The 25,676-nt window shown below is 46.8% G+C and overlaps 8 protein-coding genes and 1 pseudogene across 8 annotated transcripts; 2 read left to right on the top strand and 7 right to left on the bottom strand.

The window, feature by feature from the left end:
• Nucleotides 1-1,382: 1,382 nt before the first annotated feature.
• On the bottom strand, nucleotides 1,383-2,231 carry LOC148515185 (histone H2B 1.1-like). Its single transcript, XM_088480492.1, has one exon. It carries the CDS (start codon nucleotides 2,198-2,200, stop codon nucleotides 1,820-1,822), a length of 381 nt encoding a protein of 126 aa, XP_088336618.1. The 5' UTR covers nucleotides 2,201-2,231; the 3' UTR covers nucleotides 1,383-1,819.
• Nucleotides 2,232-2,511: 280 nt separating this feature from the next.
• LOC148515184 (histone H2A type 1-like) lies at nucleotides 2,512-3,261 on the top strand. The gene has a single exon (XM_088480491.1). The coding sequence runs from the start codon at nucleotides 2,546-2,548 to the stop codon at nucleotides 2,936-2,938; it is 393 nt and encodes a 130-aa protein (XP_088336617.1). The 5' UTR covers nucleotides 2,512-2,545; the 3' UTR covers nucleotides 2,939-3,261.
• Nucleotides 3,262-3,795: 534 nt separating this feature from the next.
• On the bottom strand, nucleotides 3,796-4,247 carry LOC148515183 (histone H3). The gene has a single exon (XM_088480490.1). The coding sequence runs from the start codon at nucleotides 4,234-4,236 to the stop codon at nucleotides 3,826-3,828; it is 411 nt and encodes a 136-aa protein (XP_088336616.1). The 5' UTR covers nucleotides 4,237-4,247; the 3' UTR covers nucleotides 3,796-3,825.
• A 1,377-nt stretch (nucleotides 4,248-5,624) lies between these two features.
• On the bottom strand, nucleotides 5,625-5,936 carry LOC148515182 (histone H4). The gene has a single exon (XM_088480415.1). The coding sequence runs from the start codon at nucleotides 5,934-5,936 to the stop codon at nucleotides 5,625-5,627; it is 312 nt and encodes a 103-aa protein (XP_088336541.1).
• A 12,805-nt stretch (nucleotides 5,937-18,741) lies between these two features.
• Nucleotides 18,742-19,193, bottom strand: LOC148515181 (histone H2B 1.1-like). Its single transcript, XM_088480489.1, has one exon. The coding sequence runs from the start codon at nucleotides 19,164-19,166 to the stop codon at nucleotides 18,786-18,788; it is 381 nt and encodes a 126-aa protein (XP_088336615.1). The 5' UTR covers nucleotides 19,167-19,193; the 3' UTR covers nucleotides 18,742-18,785.
• Nucleotides 19,194-19,479: 286 nt separating this feature from the next.
• On the top strand, nucleotides 19,480-20,174 carry LOC148515180 (histone H2A type 1-like). The gene has a single exon (XM_088480488.1). The coding sequence runs from the start codon at nucleotides 19,515-19,517 to the stop codon at nucleotides 19,905-19,907; it is 393 nt and encodes a 130-aa protein (XP_088336614.1). The 5' UTR covers nucleotides 19,480-19,514; the 3' UTR covers nucleotides 19,908-20,174.
• Nucleotides 20,175-20,763: 589 nt separating this feature from the next.
• On the bottom strand, nucleotides 20,764-21,205 carry LOC148515179 (histone H3-like). The gene has a single exon (XM_088480414.1). It carries the CDS (start codon nucleotides 21,203-21,205, stop codon nucleotides 20,795-20,797), a length of 411 nt encoding a protein of 136 aa, XP_088336540.1. The 3' UTR covers nucleotides 20,764-20,794.
• A 1,445-nt stretch (nucleotides 21,206-22,650) lies between these two features.
• LOC148515178 (histone H4-like) lies at nucleotides 22,651-23,026 on the bottom strand (annotated as a pseudogene).
• A 1,480-nt stretch (nucleotides 23,027-24,506) lies between these two features.
• On the bottom strand, nucleotides 24,507-25,205 carry LOC148515177 (uncharacterized). The gene has a single exon (XM_088480487.1). The coding sequence runs from the start codon at nucleotides 25,195-25,197 to the stop codon at nucleotides 24,571-24,573; it is 627 nt and encodes a 208-aa protein (XP_088336613.1). The 5' UTR covers nucleotides 25,198-25,205; the 3' UTR covers nucleotides 24,507-24,570.
• Between the last annotated feature and the right edge of the window lie 471 nt (nucleotides 25,206-25,676).

Below are 25,676 nucleotides of genomic sequence, written 5' to 3'. Positions count from 1 at the left end.
CTATATAAAGGGCACTGCATAAGGGTATACCGCTACATGGCGCACTGCATTGTGGGGACTGCTACTGGGGGCACTGCATAAGATTGAACACAACATGGGGCACTGCATTTGGGGGGCCACTACTGAGGGTACTGACTAAGGGGAACTAACTGGGGGCTGTATAAGGGGGACCACTACTGGGGATACTGTATAAGGGGCACTACTATGGGCCTGCATAGCAGGGACCACAACTGCATACTGGGGGTACTGTATAAGGGGTACTACTGGGGTTAAGGTGCATATGGATAGGAATGTTCAGCGTGAAAATAAAGGGGTGTTTCATGTTGACACGCCCATTTTTTCCTGCATGTGCACATCGTGGGTGGGGGGGGCTCCCTTTTCAAATTTGCCCTGGGCTCCAAATACCCTAGTTACGCCACTGATCAACCGTATTCTTATTTACAACAAAATTAATTTTAGGCTGTTCAGTATGACTCCAGCGTTGACAATGCATACAGTCTAAAAAAAAATTATTATTATTTATTAACAGTTTCTTATATAGCGCAGCATATTCCGTTGCGCTTTACAATTGTAAACATTAATAGAACAAAACTGGGTAATAACAGACAGATATATAGGTAGGGAGGACCTGCTCGCAAAAATGAAAATCTACATGTTCATCAAGCTCATTTGGATTATTGTAGGTGGCCCTTAAAATGGCCTTAGTAAGGGTTTTTGAAAACGAGATCATCTGGACCTATTTAACCTCCAAAGCCTTACAGAGTGCGGCCCTGGCGCTTGAGAGCATAGACCACATCCATAGCGGTCACAGTCTTCCCCTTGGCGTGCTTGGTGTAAGTGACGGCGTCCGGATCACATTCTCCAGAAATACTTTCAGCACCCCGCGGGTCTCCTCATAGATGAGGCCAGAACTGCGCTTCACGCCCCCTCTCCGGGCTAGACGTCGGATGGCGGGCTTTGTGATACCCTGGATGTTATCCCGCAGCACCTTCCTATGACGCTAGGCTCCACCTTTCCCGAGTCCCTTATTGCCTTTGCCTTTCCGTGACATCTTGCAAACTGCTACAGATCAGCACCAAGCTAGAATAAGCAGCACGTGTACCAGCTGCCATGTCTTAAGATGAATGCGGACCTGATGGAAGACATATTTGAGAGGAGGAGCCTTCTGCATTACTCCCTTTCTTTTCTAAAGACAGGACATAGTTCTCTGTGAGGCTACTTATCACCATTAAATTGCAGTCTCTGAAAATCAGCCGCAGCGTAACTTTAATTCTATCATCTCAGCTGCCTGAGACTGTTAGTAAAAAGAACTTGCAACAGTATCCATTACAATGAATACTATTTCAAATTCAGAAATATGTAACTTTTTCTAAGTCCTTGAAAATCAGCAGCAGGCCAACCACACCGATCCTAACAATTCCGCTGCCAGTGAAAACAGGATTCAAGATTAAATTATCATTATAAATCTATACCAATATAGTTATTTCCAGTATACAGTATGATGTGGATAATGTGCTGTTATTCTCTTATCCAGATTTTAATCAATCAAGGGTTGTAATTACATGTTTGTATTCTTTCAGAGATCAATTGTAATTATTTTTTTCAAACAAAGCGAGTGTTAATTTTCATGTACATTAAATTTAAAGCTGGAGGGTGTGTGTATACGGTCAGAAGAAAATCAGTCTATATAACCTCGGTTACTGCCATTCAGCCATGTGTAGGGAGTAGAGACAGCACAAACTGCGATTGTTACAGCCCGTTTAGGGAGGAGATGGGTGGCTCTTTGAAGAGCCTTTGTGTTCATGTGGGATTGGTGTGTTCACTTGGCGCTGGTGTATTTGGTGACGGCCTTGGTGCCCTCGGACACTGCGTGCTTGGCCAGCTCACCCGGTAACAGCAGGCGTACAGCGGTCTGGATCTCCCGGGAGGTGATGGTGGAGCGCTTGTTGTAATGAGCCAGGCGGGAAGATTCCCCTGCAATGCGCTCAAAGATATCATTCACAAAGGAGTTCATGATGCCCATAGCCTTGGAGGAGATGCCGGTATCAGGGTGCACCTGTTTTAGCACCTTGTAAACGTAAATAGCGTAACTCTCCTTCCTGGTCTTCCTACGCTTCTTCCCGTCTTTCTTCTGGGTCTTGGTCACCGCTTTCTTAGAGCCTTTCTTGGCCGCCGGAGCAGACTTCGGGGGATCAGGCATTCTTAACCAACCAAACCAATATATCCAGGAACAAAAGAGAAAATGTGTTGCTAATTTAGCCCAGATCTACTCTATTTATAAGCACCCCATGCAAATGAGGCTTCAGTCTTCTGGCTGCACTATTGGGTATACGTTAATTTGCAGCGACATCATAACTCCACACTCTACATGCTGATTGGTTTGTGCATGAGCTTGAGCTGCATTTTGCACTGTGAAAAGAGGACCAATCACAGAGCAAAACTTTGGATACATGTGTGTGTGTATATAAGGAGTAGGCCTGGATTATATTAGAAACACATTTATTGCGCCGTTTTAACGAGAGTTTATTTACGCTAGTACCTCATCATGTCTGGAAGAGGAAAACAAGGCGGCAAGACCCGGGCTAAAGCCAAGACTCGTTCATCTCGGGCCGGTCTCCAGTTCCCGGTTGGTCGCGTTCACCGTCTACTGAGAAAGGGAAACTATGCCGAGCGTGTTGGTGCCGGGGCCCCGGTGTATTTGGCTGCAGTACTCGAATACCTGACTGCTGAGATTCTAGAGCTTGCAGGGAACGCCGCCCGTGACAACAAGAAGACCCGCATCATCCCCCGCCACCTTCAGCTCGCCGTGCGCAACGATGAGGAGTTAAACAAGCTGCTGGGTGGGGTGACCATCGCCCAGGGAGGAGTCCTGCCCAACATCCAGGCCGTGCTGCTGCCCAAGAAAACTGAGAGTCACAAGGCAGCTAAGGGCAAGTAATGTGATGCGGGTAACTTCCACCACAGAACCGATGTCCCTAAAACACAACAAAGGCTCTTTTCAGAGCCAACCACGTCTTCCCAGGAGAGCTGAGAGAACTGCGCTTTAGTTGCTGCTTTGCTTTATTAGTACTACGGTTTATAACTTCCATACACAAGCAGCATTGAGACTGGATTAGAGTGGCAGTGTGTCTACAAAACGATCTGTGCACGGTACTGTGAGATGTTGCTCTATGCTTGCATAGAAGCCTTCACCTCCCAAGAAAGATTTTAGGGGAATTGCCAAACTACACAATCATTTTATATCAATTTGATTAGGGGAACTAGGGGACTGGTTGGGCAACACGCATAAGTAACTTACCAGTGTGAGACGCTTACACCTAGAATCCTGGTACTGTGTGAAACGTCAGGAGAGTGGAGCCCAGGTGTCCCTGGTCAGACACCGCCCGTATCAGTTCTTGGAGTTAGTAGGAGAGTAGTGCAGAGAGCCTACTATGTTCGTCGGGTAAAATTCTATATGTAGGATGAAAAGATGTGGTGGACAAAGTGACGATTTAGTCACAATCACTGATTTGGCTGAAATAGTGCAGTTTTCACTGTAGAAAAAGAATAGCTAGCCTTGGCGAGGGAAATAAACAGTTACATTGTAGTTTGACCGTATGTGTAAGTGGATGAAATTATTCACTGACGTGACCCAAAATATAATGACAGTACACAGTCAGATCCAATAAAGGGTCCTCGTCTCCTATCTGTCCCGCTGAGCTAAGGATTTATCAGCAGCCTATCGCACCAACCCTAACATGCAGTTTATGCTTCAGCTCGTTTCGAAAGATTTGGTGGCTCTGAACAGAGCCTTTGTGTTGCGTGTTTACTAGTGCCGAGTATCATCTATGCCCTCTCCCCTCGAATCCTGCGGGCCAGCTGGATGTCTTTAGGCATGATGGTCACCCTCTTGGCATGGATGGCACACAGGTTAGTGTCCTCGAAGAGCCCCACCAGATAAGCCTCGCTGGCCTCTTGTAGGGCCATGACGGCAGAGCTCTGGAAGCGCAGGTCGGTCTTGAAGTCCTGGGCGATCTCCCTCACCAGACGCTGGAAGGGCAGCTTACGGATCAGCAACTCGGTGGATTTCTGGTAGCGGCGGATCTCTCGGAGAGCAACAGTTCCGGGACGGTATCGGTGAGGCTTCTTCACGCCACCTGTAGCTGGAGCGCTCTTCCGGGCGGCTTTCGTTGCCAGCTGTTTGCGGGGAGCTTTCCCGCCGGTGGACTTCCGAGCTGTTTGCTTGGTCCTGGCCATGCTTCCAACAAAAAAACTACAAACTCAAAAAGAATGAGAAATCTGTCTACTAACAATCCTATTTTTACGTAGTGATGATCGCTGATTGGAAGATGTAAGCAAGCCCACTCCAACGATTGGTGTTCAGTAATCGTATGATTTTAATTTTTTTTTTTAAATCCCGCCGTTAATATCGTTGCAGCCGCCTCTGTCAGTTTCAAGGAATAAATTATCTGGGCGGAAAGGTGTTGATTCCTTTTCATCAATCGTAGATGAGGTTGATATATTTATATGTAATTTAACCACATTAGCAAGCCATGCTCTAACAGACATGCTGCACCTTCATAGAACTGATGCAATGTCCAATGGTTTGACTTTGTACACAGACACAAAGGCTTTGTGCCGTCTCAGTAATAAGCCCATGGTCTAACTTAACCAAATAGACGCTGTCACTGATGACATAGCGTCAAGCTATGAATCAGGCCCATAATGTTGAATAACATTTTCTGATGCATTTATGAGGCGGCCATCATTGCAAGTACTGAGGTTTTCAGACGACTATTCCTTTGTGTAGTGTTTGGTGAAACTAGCCTACATTGTAGCTTTATCAGCGATTGCTACAATGTTGCTTAAACTTTAACCACGGGAATCCCCTGCAGCCAGCATACACGACTTTGTCAATTTCATGTACAGCTTCCAAGTATGCAGCTATAAAAGATTCATGTTTTTCAGCAGATTTCTCTCGTGTATTGGTATAATGTCATGATGGTCACTTGCTATGATCATGGATTGCACGTTGACAATACTATTTTACTGGGGCAATATGCAGCTTTATTAGTCGTAGTCTCGGTGATCTAATGAACTATTCTTTTCCCAGATTAGAGCAGATACACTTCAGGCAGACAAAAGGGTTGCAGTGCCTTTAAACAGAACATGGAATTCTTACAGTTAACTCTTTATACATCTCCTTAGCCGTTTATCTACGATTAAAAAAAAAAATGATTACTTGTATCCATCAGACTCTACAGTACCAAACAAATGACTAAACTATTTCTAGCATTAGAACGTGAGAAGCTGCTCACCCAGCACTAACGTGTATAAAACAAAACATTCACTAACCTCTATTATCCAGCTGTACCGTTTAGATTTGGTAACTTTGTGTCAGATATCGATCTGTATAGAGATCAGACTAGAATGAGCAACCACTAGTACTTACGCGCTTTATACAATGGAACAAAATCTTATGAAGTATATAAATTAGAACCACGTCAGTCCTCTCCCTAGAGTTATAGTCGGAAAGCTGTCAAGCACTGTAGTGAAATGCTAGTACGTTATTTTAGCTCTCTAATAAAAGAGATGGGTGGCCCTGAAAAGGACCTTTGTGTGGGGGATGGGATGCGCATCAGTGTTTAACCCCCAAATCCATAGAGAGTGCGGCCCTGGCGCTTCAGAGCATACACCACATCCATAGCGGTGACCGTTTTCCTCTTGGCGTGCTCGGTGTAAGTAACGGCATCCCGGATCACATTCTCCAGGAAAACCTTCAGCACCCCGCGGGTCTCCTCATAGATGAGGCCAGAAATGCGCTTCACACCTCCTCTCCGGGCCAAACGACGGATGGCGGGCTTAGTAATACCCTGGATGTTATCCCGCAGCACCTTCCTGTGCCGCTTGGCGCCTCCTTTTCCGAGTCCTTTTCCGCCTTTGCCTCTACCAGACATGTTTCACCGGGACAATGCTCTCACAAGACACAACCAAACAAAAAATTCTCACTCTGACACTACTGTTGCAGCGAAGTCCTCCTCTTATACAGTGCAGGCGGACCTGATAGGAAACCTCAGAGCTATGGGGGAGGAGTGCTTGTAAGCGTCATATTCTGCTCCTTGTGACACCGATAATATTGGGACAATATCAGTTTTCGTCCTACTCCATCTGATGCAATTATTGATGTTTCTCGTCCTTCATACTGTACATGTATGGACTTAAGACTGTTTGGTGTCTTGTCTATATGTACCCCTTATTAGCTAATAAATATGTCATTCATTACTTTCATTATGCACTGGTGTGTCCCTTTCTCATTTTGAAATATCACTTTTTACTATAGCACGAAAGACCAACAGAAACACTTTAATTCCCTCAGATTCACTGCTGGTATCTCAAATACAAAACCACATTATTTTTAGAACTGCAGTATTTGATGTACAGGCGGCTGTAGAAACAAATTATAAAGCACTACAACTACTTATATGTGGCTACATTGAACTGGTTTGGCAACACTGTTACATTTCAAATTCATTGCAAGACATAAAACTGTTGGCACTTCCTCTAGTGAAAATCGGTGCAATACTGCCTGGATTAAGGAGACATATAAACAAGTATTTGGGTACATAGTGCTCTATTCATCAGGATCCAGTGAATATTACCTGATATTGGAGCTTTATACATTTTTTTATTATGAATACTAGATATCAGGCACCTGATGCAATAAGATCCCTAGATAGACTGTATATATGGGAGGATCTTTATATTTATTATGTATGCGTGGCTAATGTAAATTTTCCAAAGTTTTATTTTTTACTTGTGGTATATTATATGTCTAAAAAATAGACCAACGCTATTCGATACTTGCGATCTATTAATCAGCGAATCCTTTCATGTAACCCCGACTCCACCTGATGCAATGTATTAATGTTTTCTACATGAACTCATCCTTCATACACTGTCTGGACTAAGACCGTTTATGTGAATACTGATGTGTGTGTCCTTATTACACAATAAATGTCATTACTTTCTTTATGTACTGGCGTGTCCTGCCCGTGACCCCAACGTTCTCTCCAGAACGCTTATATTTATAATATGACACAGTTCGAATTCGTTCTTGCCTCTGATCATCTGCAGTCTCTGCGGAGATTTCTAAACTGCCGGGTGACCATTTTAGATACACCTGGTTAGAGCCTGCCTTACTGTACATATGCTGTACCAGCACCTGTAGTGGATGGGGAAGGTGTTGGTGATCCCAGAGATTTTGCCAGGCATCCTCAGCAGGAAGAGGCTACAGAAATTGAGCGGGGCTCATGATTTACAGACGACATGGATCGGAACGGGCAGCATGATCACGTGTCGTATACCCCAAGTTTGAGAAAGTAAATGATTAAACCCTGGATGCTTACAGGTTTAGGGGTCTATAGACTCTAGACACGGAACATGTGAAAAAAAAAGGTGCCTTCAGCTCTGCCGAGACAGGGTGGGTGGCTCTGAAAAGAGCCTTTGTGGTGATAACAAGGAAGCGAGGCTGCCGCGGCTCATCCATTATTTCTTTGCCGCAGCTTTCTTGGGCTTAGCCGCTTTCTTGGCTGGACTTTTAGCGGCTTTGGGCTTCGCTGCCTTCTTAGCCGGACTCTTGGCCGCCTTTTTAGGCTTCACAGCTTTAGGCTTCTTTGGGCTTTTGCCAGCAGCCGCTTTTGTTGGTTTCTTGACCTTCTTCGGGCTCTTCGCTGCACTCGAAGCTTTCTGGGGCTTCTTCGGGGATTTAACCACTTTCTGTAGCTGCACGTGCATCAACAAAGGAGGAGCGCCAAGCGCGCGCTTGTGTTCCATAAGTAAAGAGCCGGCTTGCTCATTTCTTAAAGGGTGGTGTAACCCACAAAGTGCACTAGTCTCCAACAAAAATCAAAAAATATTTTCTGTGTTTGTGTGCGCCCTAGCCGCACGTATATATCAATATAACATAAATGGAGGACCAAACTTTCTCCGATAAATATAAAATAGGGAAAGATCAAGAACCACTTCCTCCTAGTGCTGAAGCTGCTGCCACTAGTCATGACATAGACGATAACATGCCATCAACGTCGTCTGCCAAGGCCGATGCCCAATGTCATAGTAGAGGGCATATACAATCCCAAAGACAAAGTTCAGGAAAATTACCTTAAAAAAAACATTTAAATCATCTGAGGAGAAACGTAAACTTGCCAATATGCCATTTACGACATGGAGTGGCAAGGAACGGCTAAGGTCTTTCCCTATGTTCATGACTAGTGGTTCAGCTTCACATGACGATGGAAGCCCTCCTCCCGCTACAAAAATCAAACGAGTTAAGCTGGCAAAAGCACAGCGAAGAACTGTGCGTTCTAAGAAGATATCACAAATCCCCTAGGAGAGTCCAAGTGTGGTGGCAGTTGCGATGCCTGACCTTCCCAGCACTGGAGGGGAAGAGGTGGCTCTTTCCACCATTTGCACGCCCTCTGCAAGTGCTGAAAGGAGCACCCACAGTCCACTTGCTGATATGCAAATTGAAGATGTCACTATTGAAGTACAACAGGATGAGGATACTGGTGTAGCTGGCGCTGAGGAGGAAGTTGGCGAGGAGGATTCTGATGGTGATGTTGTTTGTTTAAATCAGGCTCCGGGAGAGACAGTTGTACGTGGGATGAAAGAGCCCATCACGGTAATGCCTGGGCAGAAGACCAAACATTCCACCTCTTTGGTCTGGCAATATTTCTATCCAAATCCGGACAACAACTGTCTTGCCATATGTACCAAATGTAAAGGTGAAATAAGTAGGGGTAGGCACGTTAACCACCTAATAACATCCTCCCTTATATGTCACCTGCAGCGTGTTCATAAAAAGTTACTGTCAAGTTCAGAAACTTTGGCTAAGACCGTAAGCAGTCCAGGGACACCTAATTCCATTTGTTCTGTTGTATCCGAAGCGCCTGCAAACCACACCGTCAACTCCCTCCTCATCAATTTCCTCCTTAGTCAGGATCGGAAGTAGTCCTGCAGGCCATGTCACTGGCATGACTGACTCTCCTATCCGGGATTCCTCCGGAGGATCCTGCATTGCTACGCCTACTGCTGCCGCTGCTGCTATTGCTCCTGGGAGTCGTTCATCATCCCAGAGAGGAAGTAGAAATACCACTACTTTTACTAAACAATTGACCCTCCAACAGTCCTTAGCGAGGAGGATGAAGTACGACAGCAGTCATCCTGAAGCAAAACGTATAACTGAGGTCTTGACTGCTATGTTGGTGTTAGACGTGCGTCCGGTATCCGCCATTAGTGCAGTGGGATTTAGACAATTGATGGAGGTAGTGTGTCCCCGGTTCCAAATCCCATCTAGATTCCACTTCACTAAGCAGGCAATACCGAGACTGTACAGAAACGTCAGAAAAAGTGTCCTCAGTGTCCTGAAAAATGCGGTTGTACCCAATGTCCACTTAACCATGGACATATGGACAAGTGGAACAGGGCAGACTAAGGACTATATGACTGTGACAGCCCACTGGGTAGATGTATCACCTTACGCAGCAACAACAGCAGCGTCACCAGTAGCAGCATCTCAGAAACGCCAGCTCATTCCAAGGCAGGCTACGCTGTGTATCACCGGTTTCAGTAAAAGGCACACCGCTGACAACCTCTTAGAGAAACTGAGGGAAATCATCGCCCAGTGGCTTACCCCACTTAGACTCTCCTGGGGATTTGTGATATCTGACAACGCCACCAATATTGTGCGAGCATTACATCTGGGCAAATTCCAGCACGTCCCATGTTTTGCTCACACAATAAATTTTGTGGTGCAGAATTTTCTGAAAAGCGACAGGGGCGTGCAGGAGACGCTTTGGGTGGCCCGAAAAATTTCTGGTCATTTTTGCCATTCAGCAACTGTGTGCCGAAGACTGGAGCGCCAGCAAACACTCTTGAACCTGCCCCGCCATCACCTGAAGAAAGAGGTTGTGATGCGGTGGAACTCAACCCTCTATATGCTTCAGAGGATGGAGAAGCAGCAAAAGGCCATTCAAGCATATACATCCACCTATGACATAGGCAAAGGAGGGGGTATGCACCTGACTCAAGCACAGTGGAGAATGATTTCCGTGTTGTGCAAGGTTCTCCAGCCCTTCAAACTTGCCACACGTGAAGTCAGTTCACACACTGCCAGCTTGAGTCAGGTCATTCCCCTCATCAGGCTTTTGCAGAAGCAGCTGGAGAAAGTGAAGGAGGAGCTGAGAAGGAGCGATTCCGTTCGGCATGTGGGACTTGTGGATGAAGCCCTTCATTCGCTTTGCCAGGATTCCAGGGTGATCAATCTGTTGAAATCAGACCACTACATTTTGGCCACCGTGCTTGTTCCTAGGTTTAAAGCCTATGTGGTGTCTCTCTTTCCAGCCAACACAAGCCTGCAGAGGTGCAAAGACCGTGCTGGTGAAAACACTGTCAGCTGAAGCGGAACGTGACATGTCAACAGCTCCTTCTTCACTTTCTCCCGCAATTAGGGCTGCCAGGAAACAACTTAGGTATCCTAAGCAACCCGCTGGCGGTGATGCAGGGCAGGCAGGACCAAGTTTGGACATCTGGTCCGGACCGAAAGACCTGCCAACAATTGCTGACATGTCTACTGTCACTGCATATGATACAATCACCATTGACAGAATGGTGGAGGATTACATCGGTGACAGCATCCAAGTAGGCATGTCAGACAGTCCGTACCTGTACTGGCAGGAAAAAGAGGCAATTTGGAGGCCCCTGTACAAACTGGCTCTATTTTACCTGAGTTGCCCCCCCATCCAGTGTGTACTCTGAAAGAGTGTTTAGTGCAGCCGGGAACCTTGCCAGCGAAAGGTGTAGGAGGTTGCTTCCACAAAATGCGGAGAAGATGATGTTCATAAAAATTAATTATCAACTCGTCCAGGGAGACCAGCCTCCAGAACGTACAGAGGGACCTGTGGTGGTGGATTCCAGCGGGGACGAATTAATATTCTGTGAGGATGAGGATGTACACAACACTGAAGAGGGTGAAGAATCGGTGGATGAGGACGACATCTTGCCTCCGTAGAGCCAGTTTGTGAAGGGACAGATTAATTGCCAGCTTGTTTTGTGGGGGCCCAAACGAACCAATCATTTCAGCCACAGTCGTGTGGCAGACCCTGGTGCTGAAATGATTGGTTTGTTAAAGTGTGCATGTCCTGTTTATGCAACATAAGGGTGGGTGGGAGGGCCCAAGGACAATTCCATCTTGCACCTCTTTTTTTTCTTTGCATTATGTACTGTTGGGGCCTAGTTTTTCAAACTGCCATCCTGTCTGCCACTGCAGTGTCACTCCTAGATGGGCCACGTGTTTGTGCTGCCCACTCATGTCGCTTAGCATAGTCATCCAGCTACCTCGGTGCAACCTTTTGGACTAAAACAATATTGTGACGTGTGAGGTGTTCAGAATAGACTGGAAATGAATGCTATTGAGGTTAATAATAGCATAGGAGCAGAAAAACCCACAAATTCTGTGATTTTAGCTGTTTTTATGCATTTTTTTCAAAAAAATACAGATCCAAATCACAAAACCCAGAACCCAAAACACGGAAGGGTGGTTTTGGCAAAACCAATCCAGATCCAAAACACGAAGAGGGATCCAGATCCAAAACCAAAACACAAATCACGAAAAGTGGCCGCTGCACACCCCTACAATATATATATATATATATATATATAGTTATATACATATATATATATATATATATATATACTCCAAAGCTGTAGCCGGCACTCCAAAGTAAAGGTGTATAGCCAGGGTGCACTTCCGGAAGCCCTCTGCAGAACCCTTCAATACATAAGTAATGGCAGCACTCCGTGGACTTTAAAATAAATACAGTACTCCGTCTGGTATGACCAACGTTTCAGATGTTTACTACATCTTTTTTCAAGGTCCTTGAAAAAAGATGTAGTAAACATCTGAAACGTTGGTGATACCAGACAGAGTACTGGTAATCTGCCTTCCTCTTTAAAAGGGCCCCACTATTCTTAATCTGGCCTCACAACAGTACCATTATGACACAATCGCGACACTTGCCCGCTACACGCCTCCCACAGTGCTGACCTGGCTTCCCCCTTCTAGGTCAGTAGTGAAAGGCATAAGTAAAAAAGGCAACCATGAGAAGACCAGGGTTATTAGAGGGCAGCCAAGTACAAGACAGCACCTGTCAAGGTGACAAGGCTCAGCATTAGTGTGCAGGGGCGTTTTAAGAAAGGAGGGGGCCCGTGTGCAGACTCAATGTGGGCCCCCTCCTCTTTCTAGCAGTGGCGCAGCAATGCCAGAATACACTACTCATGCGTGAGTCTCCAGGGAAATGGCACCCGCGCCGCTTTCCCAGGGACAGCAGTACTGAGCATGCACCACCATTTTCCCAGTGACTTTTGCTGCTCTGCAGCCCCGGAAAGTAGCAGCACTACTGGAGATAATGGACAGATACATACAGTGTCAGACTGGGGCATGAAGGGCCCACCAAGAAAATGCAACAGAAGGGGCCCGCTGAACAGAGCCGGCCCTAGGCATAGGCATAATAAACAAATGCCTAGGGGCGACTGGAATGTGTAGGGGCATTCCAGGGCTCTGCCACGTGTTCACCACCACCACTAGCTCTGCATGCCCCTCCTCCCTACCCTGCTGCTGCCGCGATCTGAGCGTTGAGCCGCCCAGGTCAGAATGAGCTTCTGTCCAGAAGCTCATTCTGGCTACAGGAGGAAACAAGATGGCCACGGGAGGTCATGCTGCGCATGCCCAGCCGCGTCCATTCCTCCCATGGGCCTTTGCGGAGCAGAGCCGTGACTGACACGGCTCCGCCTCCACCTCCACAGGACCAGGCACACGGCGGTAGTGTGGACCGCACATAAGTGCAGTCCGCACTACACTGCCAGGGACAAACACACAGCCACTGGTGCCGGCAGCTGTGTGTTTGTTTTAGCAGCCGATGAGAGCCAGACAGACTCTCATCGGCTGCTGCGTCCACTGCGGAGCCGAGCTTCTGGCTCCCGCAGTGGCTGATGGGAGAGACGTCATGGAATTTTTTTTTTCCGTTTGTGTGTCTGTCGGGCACTGCTGGGGAGGGACTACTACTAGGGGCACTGCTGGATGGGGGGGACTACTACCATTTGCACTGTTAGGGGGGACTACTACCAGGGGCACTGCTGGGGGGAACTATATATATATATATATACACATACTGTATATACATACACACACACATATATATATACACATACATTCAGCCCGACACTCTGGATATATTTACTGGTAATCTCGAGGGTGCCCTCCTAGCATAATAAACTAATTCCTATACCGAGCTGAACATCCCCTCAGGAAAAAAACATGCGGCACTCCTCAGTAGTTGTAACAAAGTGATATTTTGTCACAAATCACATAGGTTCTGTTGATGTTTCATGACCCATTGGTTTTTTCATCATGACATGTCCTGATGAAAAGACAGATGGGTCTTAAAACGTTGACAGCACCTACTGAGGAGGGCCACCTGTTTTTTTTTCCTGAGGGGCTGTTCAGCTCAGTATGGGAAGTTGTTAGGGGGCACCAGTCAAAATTTTGCCTAGGGCACCAAATGGGCTAGGGCCGGCGAGCGGCCAGGAAGATGGTCGCGATGGTCAAGACCATCGCGACCATCGGGCTTGCGACAAGACCCTAGTGGTAGGGTCTCGTTGCCGCAAGCCCCAGAGAGATTTCGACTCTAACAGAGCCGAAATCTCTCCCACTGACATCACTCGTGATGTCAGTGGGGCCGCCCCCAAACGGAGGCGTTCACATGGGAACGCCTCAGTTTGGGCAGCCACTCCCCCGGCCTGCCCACCAAAGGGGGCGAGGTGTCACTCAACATCGACAGCTCATTCCCTTTGTTGCGAGACCCGGAGCGACGGAGTGCCCGTCGCTATCCGGGTCTCGCACATGCGCACGACGGAGCCGGCTCCGTCGTGCGCATGCGCACTGGCCCACCATCGACCCGGTTGCGAGAGCACAGCACTTGCGACCGGGTTTGAATCAGGCCCAGTGTTACTGGAATCTCTACGCTAAATCTGCCAATATGTCCCCAAAAGGTGCATACACACGTAACGATTTTTTGAACGATTTAATGATAACGACGTCGCAGTAGTTCAAAAAATCGTTCACTTTCTGAGTTACAATGATGAACGATAATCGTTCAAGCGCGCTCCCGTTTGTACTGTAGTTTGTAGTTCATCGTCCATTTCAGACTGTCCAACATAACGATTTTCATTAAGGGAAGGAACATTTTTCGTTCATCATTCAAAAAATCGTTTTCAAGGGAAAAACTGAACGAAAATCGTTCATTAACAAAATCGTTACGTGTGTATGCACCAAAAGGGTTAACAAAATAGCCACAGACTGGTGCACACACAAGTACCACATGCCTGCACTGACAGGGACATAGGTAAGCCCATACCCTCACAGATAGTGGCATAGGTACGTCCATGCCCGTACAGACAAGGGCACAGACAGGTAAGCATATGCCCACGCAGACAGGTGCACACACAGGTGACCACATGCCAGCATAGACAGGGGCACAGGTAAGCCCATGTCCGTACAAAAAGGGGCACAAATAAGCCCATGCCCATCCAATGAGCACAGGTAAGCCCATGCAGATAGGAACTCAGGTAACCCATGCCTGCACTTACACAAGTACAATGTACAGGTAAACACCACACAACACATTACTGTACAGAAATCTGATAACCCCAGAACGACACAGCACCCTCCCCATTCTACAATCTAAGAATCAAGGTAATAGGGGATAGGGTATATGAATGGTGATGGCTCTTCCTCTTTATAATAAAGTCAAACAGCAGAAAGTTTGTGTTATAATATATACAATTCTATAAATGGATGTATATGGGATATTTTTATTATTATAACTTTTCCAATATCTATTATGCTGGGTTTGCTGTGTACATGGAATGACTGCTCCAGTCAGATGAGACAGTTTATGGACTGAGGGCCTGATTCAGACCCGGACGCTAACTGCAGTGCGCTCGCTATTCCCGATGGTTGCTAATCTGCGCATGCGTATGCATCACAGTGCATGTGCACAAACTACACAGTGCGTTCGCAGATACCTCGCTCGCCCAGCACAGCCAGCCCAGCAGAGTGAGTGACAGGAGAGGTTTGTGGGTGGTGACGGGGGCAGTCCAGTAAAAACAGGGGGTTGGAGATGAGAAAGCAGGCGTGCCTTGAGTGTTTCAACGCCATTTTAGAGGCGTGCATAATAAACAGGCAGCGGCATAGTACACGTCACCAGCCATTTTTTTACTCTGTTTTCCTCGCAATACTTGCGGTAGAAAAAAGCTGCCACAAGCACTGCGTTCACATCCGATAGTGGTCCATGTACCAATGTTTTCACAAACTTCCAGGAGATGACGTGGGGCAGTGGGCGTCTCTGCATTCGCTAAGGGGAGTCTGCATGCACAAAGCGAACGCTCGTACATGTAAGATGGGCGTGCTTATGCCTTGGCGAGCGGTCGCTCCCCGCCGCATCACTTTCAAATATTTGCATACACATCGAGCGAGCGTACGCTCATAGCGACCGGGTCTGTATCAGGCCCTGAGTGCTGTCACGGCACACACACACATGTAGTCTCTGCAAGCACACAGCCTCAGCACATATGTATACACATATCTTGTAGTCCCAGCACACACCATGAGTTCTTAGAACACACCATGCAGTCTCAGCACACATGCACACACCATGCAGTCTCACTAAGGAACTACTGTAGCCAGAACTTACCTTTAGCCCTATAGCTAATGATAGGTGTTGGGATTTCAACACCTATCTTTAGTCCCATGTCGGGCTTTTAGTGTCGGGATTTCGGCATCCGGGATAGCGGCCACCAGTAGGGTTAGGCACCACCTAACAGTACGTCACTGGCGCCCAGCTGCTAAGAGTGTTACGATCGCTTATACAGCAATGTGTATATAAACCCCATGTCCTTGTCCTGCAAGTCACTGATTTCTTGTTCACTTGTTTATGCACTTTAAAAGGTTCTGCGGAACACTTGTGGCGCCATATAAATATAATTACCTTTGCAGTAATCATTAATGATGAACAAACTGCACGATAGCTGAAAATCAACCGCAGTGGTGTAACTAGGGGGGCCCTAGTTAGCCACCAGTGTAGCGCTGACCGCAGTGAGTGCAGCCAGCGCTACACATTTTGACAGGACCGGTGCTAGGCTTCCAGCGCCGGTCCTGTGCTGCACAGCTGAGCCCGTTCCCTCCCCCTGAGTGCTTGCCCAATAGCGCTAGGTGGCGGGCTCAGGCTGTGCTTAACACACGCATCGCCGCCAGCGCTGGCGGTGATGCATGTGTTAAACAGCAGCCAATGAGAGTCAGATAGACTCTCATTGACTGCTGCAGCACCCACTGCAAGAGCCGGGCTTCCATCCGGCTCCTGCAGTGGGTAATGGGACAGACGTCATGACATCATGACGTCTCTCCCATAATGCTGAGCGCGCCAGCCTGGGAGGACTGGCGGGCGGCGGCAGGAGCGGTGTCGCGGATGGAGCAGCAGCAGTGTGGATTCAGGTAAGTATATTTTTATATATATATTTTTTTTTTTAAACCTGTCTGCACTACTGGGGGCACAAAGGGGGAGGGGGGTGGCTACACCTGGGGGAACCTCTACTGGGGGTGGGGGCACAACTGGGAGGGGTAGCTACTACTGGGGGCACCATTAATGGGAGAACCTCTACTGGGGGGGGCTACTACTGGGGGCACTTAATCGGGAGGGGGAACCTCTACTGGGGACTACTACTTGGGGGGGTAACTACCACTGGGGGCATTATAAAAGGGGCCTACTACTAGAGGCACTGCACTGGGGGGACCACTACTGGGGGCAATAATAGGAAGGGGGGGGGACTACTACTGGGGGCACTATATAAAGGGCACTGCATAAGGGGATACCGTTACATGGCGCAATGCATTGTGGGGACTGATACTGGGGGCACTGCATAAGAGGGAACACTACATGGGGCACTGCAGTTGGGGGGGCCACTACTGAGGGTACTGACTAAGGGGAAATAATTGGGGGCTGTATAAGGGGGACAACTACTGGGGATACTGTATAAGGGGCACTACTATGGGCCTGCACAACAAGGACCACAACTGCATACTGGGGGTACTGTATAAGGGGTACTACTGGGGTTAAGGTGCATATGGATAGGAATGTTCAGCGTGAAAATAAAGGGGTGTGTCATGTTGACACGCCCCATTTTTAAGTGACCACGCCCATTTTTTTCCTGCCTCTGCACATCGGGGGTGGGGGGGCTCCCTTTTCAAATTTGCCCGGGGCTCCAAATACCCTAGTTACGCCACTGATCAACCGTATTCTTATTTACAACAAAATAAATTTTAGGCTGTTCAGTATGACTCCAGCGTTGACAATGCATACAGTCTAAAAAAAAATTATTATTATTTATTAACAGTTTCTTATATAGCGCAGCATATTCCGTTGCGCTTTACAATTGTAAACATTAATAGAACAAAACTGGGTAATAACAGACAGATATATAGGTAGGGAGGACCTGCTCGCAAAAATGAAAATCTACATGTTCATCAAGCTCATTTGGATTATTGTAGGTGGCCCTTAAAATGGCCTTAGTAAGGGTTTTTGAAAACGAGATCATCTGGAGCTATTTAACCTCCAAAGCCTTACAGAGTGCGGCCCTGGCGCTTGAGAGCATAGACCACATCCATACCGGTCACAGTCTTCCCCTTGGCGTGCTCGGTGTAAGTGACGGCGTCCGGATCACATTCTCCAGAAATACTTTCAACACCCCGCGGGTCTCCTCATAGATGAGGCCAGAACTGCGCTTCACGCCTCCTCTCCGGCCTAGACGTCGGATGGCGGGCTTTGTGATACCCTGGATGTTATCCCGCAGCACCTTCCTATGACGCTAGGCTCCACCTTTCCCGAGTCCCTTATCACCTTTGCCTTTCCGTGACATCTTGCAAACTGCTACAGATCAGCACCAAGCTAGAATAAGCAGCACGTGTACCAGCTGCCATGTATTAAGATGAATGCGGACCTGATGGAAGACATATTTGAGAGGAGGAGCCTTCTGCATTACTCCCTTTCTTTTCTAAAGACAGGACATAGTTCTCTGTGAGGCTACTTATCACCATTAAATTGCAGTCTCTGAAAATCAGCCACAGCGTAACTTTAATTCTATCATCTCAGCTGCCTGAGACTGTTTGTAATGGATACTGTTGCAAGTTCTTTTTACTATGAATACTATTTCAAATTCAGAAATATTTAACTTTTTCTAAGTCCTTGAAAATCAGCAGCAGGCCAACCACACCGATCCTAACAATTCCTAACAATTCCGCTGCCAGTGAAAACAGGATTCAAGATTAAATTATCATTATAAATCTATACCAATATAGTTATTTCCAGTATACAGTATGATGTGGATAATGTGCTGTTATTCTCTTATCCAGATTTTAATCAATCAAGGGTTGTAATTACATGTTTGTATTCTTTCAGAGATCAATTGTAATTATTTTTTTTCAAACAAAGCGAGTGTTAATTTTCATGTACATTAAATTTAAAGCTGGAGGGTGTGTGTATACGGTCAGAAGAAAATCAGTCTATATAACCTCGGTTACTGCCATTCAGCCATGTGTAAGGAGTGGAGACAGCACAAACTGCGATTGTTACAGCCCGTTTAGGAAGGAGATGGGTGGCTCTTAGAAGAGCCTTTGTGTTCATGTGGGATTGGTGTGTTCACTTGGCGCTGGTGTATTTGGTGACGGCCTTGGTGCCCTCGGACACTGCGTGCTTGGCCAGCTCACCCGGTAACAGCAGGCGTACAGCGGTCTGGATCTCCCGGGAGGTGATGGTGGAGCGCTTGTTGTAATGAGCCAGGCGGGAAGATTCCCCTGCAATGCGCTCAAAAATATCATTCACAAAGGAGTTCATGATGCCCATAGCCTTGGAGGAGATGCCGGTATCAGGGTGCACCTGTTTCAGCACCTTGTAAACGTAAATAGCGTAACTCTCCTTCCTGGTCTTCCTACGCTTCTTCCCGTCTTTCTTCTGGGTCTTGGTCACCGCTTTCTTAGAGCCTTTCTTGGCCGCCGGAGCAGACTTCGGGGGATCAGGCATTATTAATTAACTAAACCAATTTCTACAGGAACAATAGAAAAAATGTGCTGCTAATCGAGGCCAGATCTGCTCTATTTATAGGCACCCCATGCAAATGAGGCTTCAGTCTTCTGGCTGCACTATTGGGTAAACGTTTATTTGCAGCTACATCATAACTCCACCCTCTACATGCTGATTGGTTTGTGCATGAGCTTGAGCTGCATTTTGCACTGTGAAAAGAGGACCAATCACAGAGCAAAACTTTGGATACCTTCGTGTGTGTGTATATAGGGAGTAGGGCTGGATTATAATAGAAACACATTTATTGCGCAGTTTAAACGAGAGTTTTGTTTACGCTAGTACCTCATCATGTCTGGAAGAGGAAAACAAGGCGGCAAGACCCGGGCTAAGGCTAAGACTCGTTCATCTCGGGCCGGTCTCCAGTTCCCGGTTGGTCGCGTTCACCGTCTACTGAGAAAGGGAAACTATGCTGAGCGTGTTGGTGCCGGGGCCCCGGTGTATTTGGCTGCAGTACTCGAATACCTGACGGCTGAGATCCTGGAGCTTGCAGGGAACGCCGCCCGTGACAACAAGAAGACCCGCATCATCCCCCGCCACCTGCAGCTCGCCGTGCGCAACGATGAGGAGTTAAACAAGCTGCTGGGTGGGGTGACCATCGCCCAGGGAGGAGTCCTGCCCAACATCCAGGCCGTGCTGCTGCCCAAGAAAACTGAGAGTCACAAGGCAGCTAAGGGCAAGTAATGTGATGCGGGTAACTTCCACCACAGAACCGATGTCCCTAAAACACAACAAAGGCTCTTTTCAGAGCCAACCACGTCTTCCCAGGAGAGCTGAGAGAACTGCGCTTTAGTTGCTGCTTTGCTTTATTAGTACTACGGTTTATAACTTCCATACACAAGCAGCATTGAGACTGGATTAGAGTGGCAGTGTGTCTACAAAACGATCTGTGCACGGTACTGTGAGATGTTGCTCTATGCTTGCATAGAAGCCTTCACCTCCCAAGAAAGATTTTAGGGGAATTGCCAAACTACACAATCATTTTATATCAATTTGATTAGGGGAACTAGGGGACTGGTTGGGCAACACGCATAAGTAACTTACCAGTGTGAGACGCTTACACCTAGAATCCTGTTACTGTGTGAAACGTCAGGAGAGTGGAGCCCAGGTGTCTCTGGTCAGACACCGCCCGTATCAGTTCTTGGAGTTAGTAGGAGAGTAGTGCAGAGAGCCTACTATGTTCGTCGGGTAAAATTCTATATGTAGGATGAAAAGATGTGGTGGACAAAGTGACGATTTAGCCACAATCACTGATTTGGCTGAAATAGTGCAGTTTTCACTGTAGAAAAAGAATAGCTAGCCTTGGCGAGGGAAATAATCAGTTACATTGTAGTTTGACCGTATGTGTAAGTGGATGAAATTATTCACTGACGTGACCCAAAATATCATGACAGTACACAGTCAGATCCAATAAAGGGTCCTCGTCTCCTATCTGTCCCGCTGAGCTAAGGATTTATCAGCAGCCTATCGCACCAACCTTATCATGCAGTTTATGCTTCAGCTCGTTTCGAAAGATTTGGTGGCTCTGAAAAGAGCCTTTGTGTTGCGTGTTTACTAGTGCCGAGTATCATCTATGCCCTCTCCCCTCGAATCCTGCGGGCCAGCTGGATGTCTTTAGGCATGATGGTCACCCTCTTGGCATGGATGGCACACAGGTTAGTGTCCTCGAAGAGCCCCACCAGATAAGCCTCGCTGGCCTCTTGTAGGGCCATGACGGCAGAGCTCTGGAAGCGCAGGTCGGTCTTGAAGTCCTGGGCGATCTCCCTCACCAGACGCTGGAAGGGCAGCTTACGGATCAGCAGCTCGGTGGATTTCTGGTAGCGGTGGATCTCTCGGAGAGCAACAGTTCCCGGACGGTAACGGTGAGGCTTCTTCACGCCACCGGTAGCTGGAGCGCTCTTTCGGGCGGCTTTCGTTGCCAGCTGTTTGCGGGGAGCTTTCCCGCCGGTGGACTTCCGAGCTGTTTGCTTGGTCCTGGCCATGCTTCCAACAAAAAAAACTACAAACTCAAAAAGAATGAGAAATCTGTCAACTAACAATCCTATTTTTACGTAGTGATGATCGCTGATTGGAAGATGTAAGCAAGCCCCCTCCACCGATTGGTGTTCAGTAACCGTATGATTTTAATTGTTTTTTTTTTTTTTTAAAACCCGCCGTTAATATCGTTGCAGCCGCCTCTGTCAGTTTCAAGGAATAAATTATCTGGGCGGAAAGGTGTTGATTCCTTTTCATCAATCGTAGAAGAGGTTGATATATTTATATGTAATTTAACCACATTAGCAAGCCATGCTCTAACAGACATGCTGCACCTTCATAGAACTGATGCAATGTCCAATGGTTTGACTTTGTACACAGACACAAAGGCTTTGTGCCGTCTCAGTAATAAGCCCATGGTCTAACGTAACCAAATAGACGCTGTCACTGATGACATAGCGTCAAGCTATGAATCAGGCCCATAATGTTGAATAACATTTTCTGATGCATTTATGAGGCGGCCATCATTGCAAGTACTGAGGTTTTCAGACGACTATTCCTTTGTGTAGTGTTTGGTGAAACTAGCCTACATTGTAGCTTATCACATGTAACAAGCCGTCAGCGATTGCTACAATGTTGCTTAAACTTTAACCACGGGAATCACCTGCAGCCAGCATACACGACTTTGTCCATTTCATGTACAGCTTCCAAGTATGCAGCTATAAAAGATTCATGTTTTTCAGCAGATTTCTCTCGTGTATTGGTATAATGTCATGATGGTCACTTGCTATGATCATGGATTGCACGTTGACAATACTATTTTACTGGGTCAATATGCAGCTTTATTAGTCGTAGTCTCGGTGATCTAATGAACTATTCTTTTCCCACGTTCACATATTAGAGCAGATACACTTCTTCGGGCAGACAAAAGGGTTGCAGTGCCTTTAAACAGAACATGGAATTCTTACAGTTAACTCTTTATACATCTCCTTAGCCGTTTATCTTCGATTATACAAAAAAAAAAAAAAAAGGATAATTACTTGTATCCATCAGACTCTACAGTACCAGTCACCAACACGAGGTTTGAGGCATTTTAGAAACAAAATGACTAAACTATTTCTAGTATTAGAACGTGAGAAGCTGCTCACCCAGCACTAAAGTGTATAAAACAAAACATTCACTAACCTCTATTAGCCAGTTTACCGTTTAGATTTGGTAACTTTGTGTCAGATATCGATCTGGAGAGATCAGACTAGAATGAGCAACCACTAGTACTTACGCGCATTATACATTGGAACAAAATCTTATGAAGTATATAAATTAGAACCACGTCAGTCCTCTCCCTAGAGTTATAGTCGGAAAGCTGTCAAGCACTGTAGTGAAATGCTAGTACATTATTTTAGCTCTCTAATAGAAGAGATGGGTGGCCCTTAAAAGGACCTTTGTGTGGGGGATAGGATGCGCATCAGTGTTCAACCCCCAAATCCATAGAGAGTGCGGCCCTGGCGCTTCAGAGCATAGACCACATCCATAGCGGTGACCGTTTTCCTCTTGGCGTGCTCGGTGTTAAGTAACGGCATCCCGGATCACATTCTCCAGGAAAACCTTCAGCACCCCACGGGTCTCCTCATAGATGAGGCCAGAAATGCGCTTCACACCGCCTCTCCGGGCCAAACGACGGATGGCGGGCTTAGTAATACCCTGGATGTTATCCCGCAGCACTTTCCTGTGCCGCCTGGCGCCTCCTTTTCCGAGTCCTTTTCCGCCTTTGCCTCTACCAGACATGTTTCTCCGGGACACTACTCTCACAAACCACAACGAAACAAAATGTTCTCACTCTCTGACTCTACTGTTGCGGCGAAGTCCTCCTCTTATACAGTGCTGCGGACCTGATAGGAAACCTCAGAGCTATGGGGGAGGAGTCCTTGTAAGCGTCACATTCTGCTCCTTGTGACACCGATAATATTGGGACAATATCAGTTTTCGTCCTACTCCATCTGATGCAATTATTGATGTTTCTCGTCCTTCATACTGTACATGTATGGACTTAAGACTGTTTGGTGTCTTGTCTATATGTACCCCTTATTAGCTAATAAATATGTCTTTCATTACTTTCATTATGCACTGGTGTGTCCCTTTCTCATTTTGAAATATCACTTTTTACTATAGCACGAAAGACCAACAGAAACACTTTAATTCCCTCAGATTCACTGCTGGTATCTCAAATACAAATCCACATTATTTTTAGAACTGCAGTATTTGATGTACAGGCGGCTGTAGAAACAAATTATAAAGCACTACAACTACTTATATGTTGCTACATTGAACTGGTTTGGCAACACTGTTACATTTCAAATTCATTGCAAGACATAAAACTATTGGCACTTTCTCTAGTGAAAATCGGTGCAATACTGCCTGGATTAAGGAGACATATAAACAAGTATTTGGGTACATAGTGCTCTATTCATAAGGATCCAGTGAATATTATCTGATATTGGAGCTTTATACATTTTTTATTATGAATACTAGATATCAGGCACCTGATGCAATAAGATCTCTAGATAGACTGTATATATGGGAGGATTTTTATATTTATTATGTATGCGTGGCTAATGTAAATTTTCCAAAGTTTTATTTTTTACTTGTGGTATATTATATGTTTAATAAATAGACCAACGCTATTCGATACTTGCGATCTATTAATCAGCGAATCCTTTCATGTAACCCCGACTCCACCTGATGCAATGTATTAATGTTTTCTACATGAACTCATCCTTAATACACTGTCTGGACTAAGACCGTTTATGTGAATACTGATGTGTGTGTCCCTATTACACAATAAATGTCATTACTTTCTTTATGTACTGGCGTGTCCTGCCCGTGACCCCAACGTTCTCTCCAGAACGCTTATATTTATAATATGACACAGTTCGAATTCGTTCTTGCCTCTGATCATCTGCAGTCTCTGCGGAGATTTCTAAACTGCCGGGTGACCATTTTAGATACACCTGGTTAGAGCCTGCCTTACTGTACATTTGCTGTACCAGCACCTGTAGTGGATGGGGAAGGTGTTGGTGATCCCAGAGTTTTTGCCAGGCATCCTCAGCAGGAAGAGGCTACAGAAATTGAGCGGGGCTCATGATTTACAGACGACATGGATCGGAACGGGCAGCATGATCACGTGTCGTATACCCCAAGTTTGAGAAAGTAAATGATTAAACCCTGGATGCTTACAGGTTTAGGGGTCTATAGTCTCTAGACACGGAACATGTGAAACAAAAAGGTGCCTTCAGCTCTGCCGAGACAGGGTGGGTGGCTCTGAAAAGAGCCTTTGTGGTGATAACAAGGAAGCGAGGCTGCCGCGGCTCATCCATTACTTCTTTGCCGCAGATTTCTTGGGCTTAGCCGCTTTCTTGGCTGGACTTTTAGCGGCTATGGGCTTCACGGCTTTCTTGGCTGGACTCTTGGCAGCTTTGGGCTTCGCTGCCTTCTTAGGCTTCACGGCTTTAGGCTTCTTTGGGCTTTTGGCAGCAGCCGCTTTTGTTGGTTTCTTGACCTTCTTCGGGCTCTTCGCTGCACTCGGAGCTTTCTTGGGCTTCTTCGGGGATTTAACCACTTTCTTTGCCGCAGGTTTCTTGGGCTTCTGGGCGGCCTTCTTGCTTTCCAACTGGTTCTTGTTGAGCTTGAAGGAGCCGGAAGCGCCGGTGCCCTTCACCTGGGTGAGGGTTCCTTTGGTCACCAAAGCTTTCACACCCAGTTTGACGCGGCTGTTATTCTTCTCCACATCATAGCCTCCGGCAGCCAGAGCCTTCTTCAGGGCGGCAAGAGAAACCCCACTGCGCTCTTGGGAGGCGGCCACGGCTTTTACGATCAGCTCGGAGACACTGGAACCAGAAGACTTGTTGCTTTTCTTGGCTCCTCCTGCAGCTTTCTTCGGCTGCCTTTTCTTTTTGGCTGCGGCCTCTGATGGAGGAACGACGGCTGGTGCAGTTTCTGCCATATTTAAGAACAAGAAGCACTAATACATTGTCTGCAGCTTCTGATGTCGCTTATATATACTGCCGGCTGTGTTGTGATTGGCTGCTCAACGTGGTGCTCCCATTGGTGGAATAAGCAGCCGTGCAAATCTTTCCATGTCTGAGAATAAGGGACAATCTACTCTTACCGTGTGTTTCCTAGGGCAGAAATAAAGTCTTTTATACGGCATAAGAAGAGCAGCCAGCTGGCTTTCTGCACCACAACCTTACTCCAAGGTCTGTCCTAACCTTTTATGGCCCTTGCTGGTTTAGGCGCTAAGAAGGAGGGCCGGAATACCCACTGGCAGCTCACCCACACCAGGCTGCATCTGCCCGGCATTTAACACATCTCTCATCTCTGTGAGGCTAATATGTCCCATCAGGGCTTTTTTGTCTCCTCTTGATCCTGGAGATAATGAAGGTGCTCTGCGCCACAATCTGTGCAAAGCAGGGCACATATTGA

Source organism: Taudactylus pleione, unplaced genomic scaffold (assembly GCF_031769625.1).
Source record: "Taudactylus pleione unplaced genomic scaffold, aTauple2 ptg000253l, whole genome shotgun sequence".
Classification (NCBI taxonomy): Eukaryota; Metazoa; Chordata; class Amphibia; order Anura; family Myobatrachidae; genus Taudactylus; species Taudactylus pleione.
This window is presented reverse-complemented; position numbering and strand designations above follow the sequence as displayed.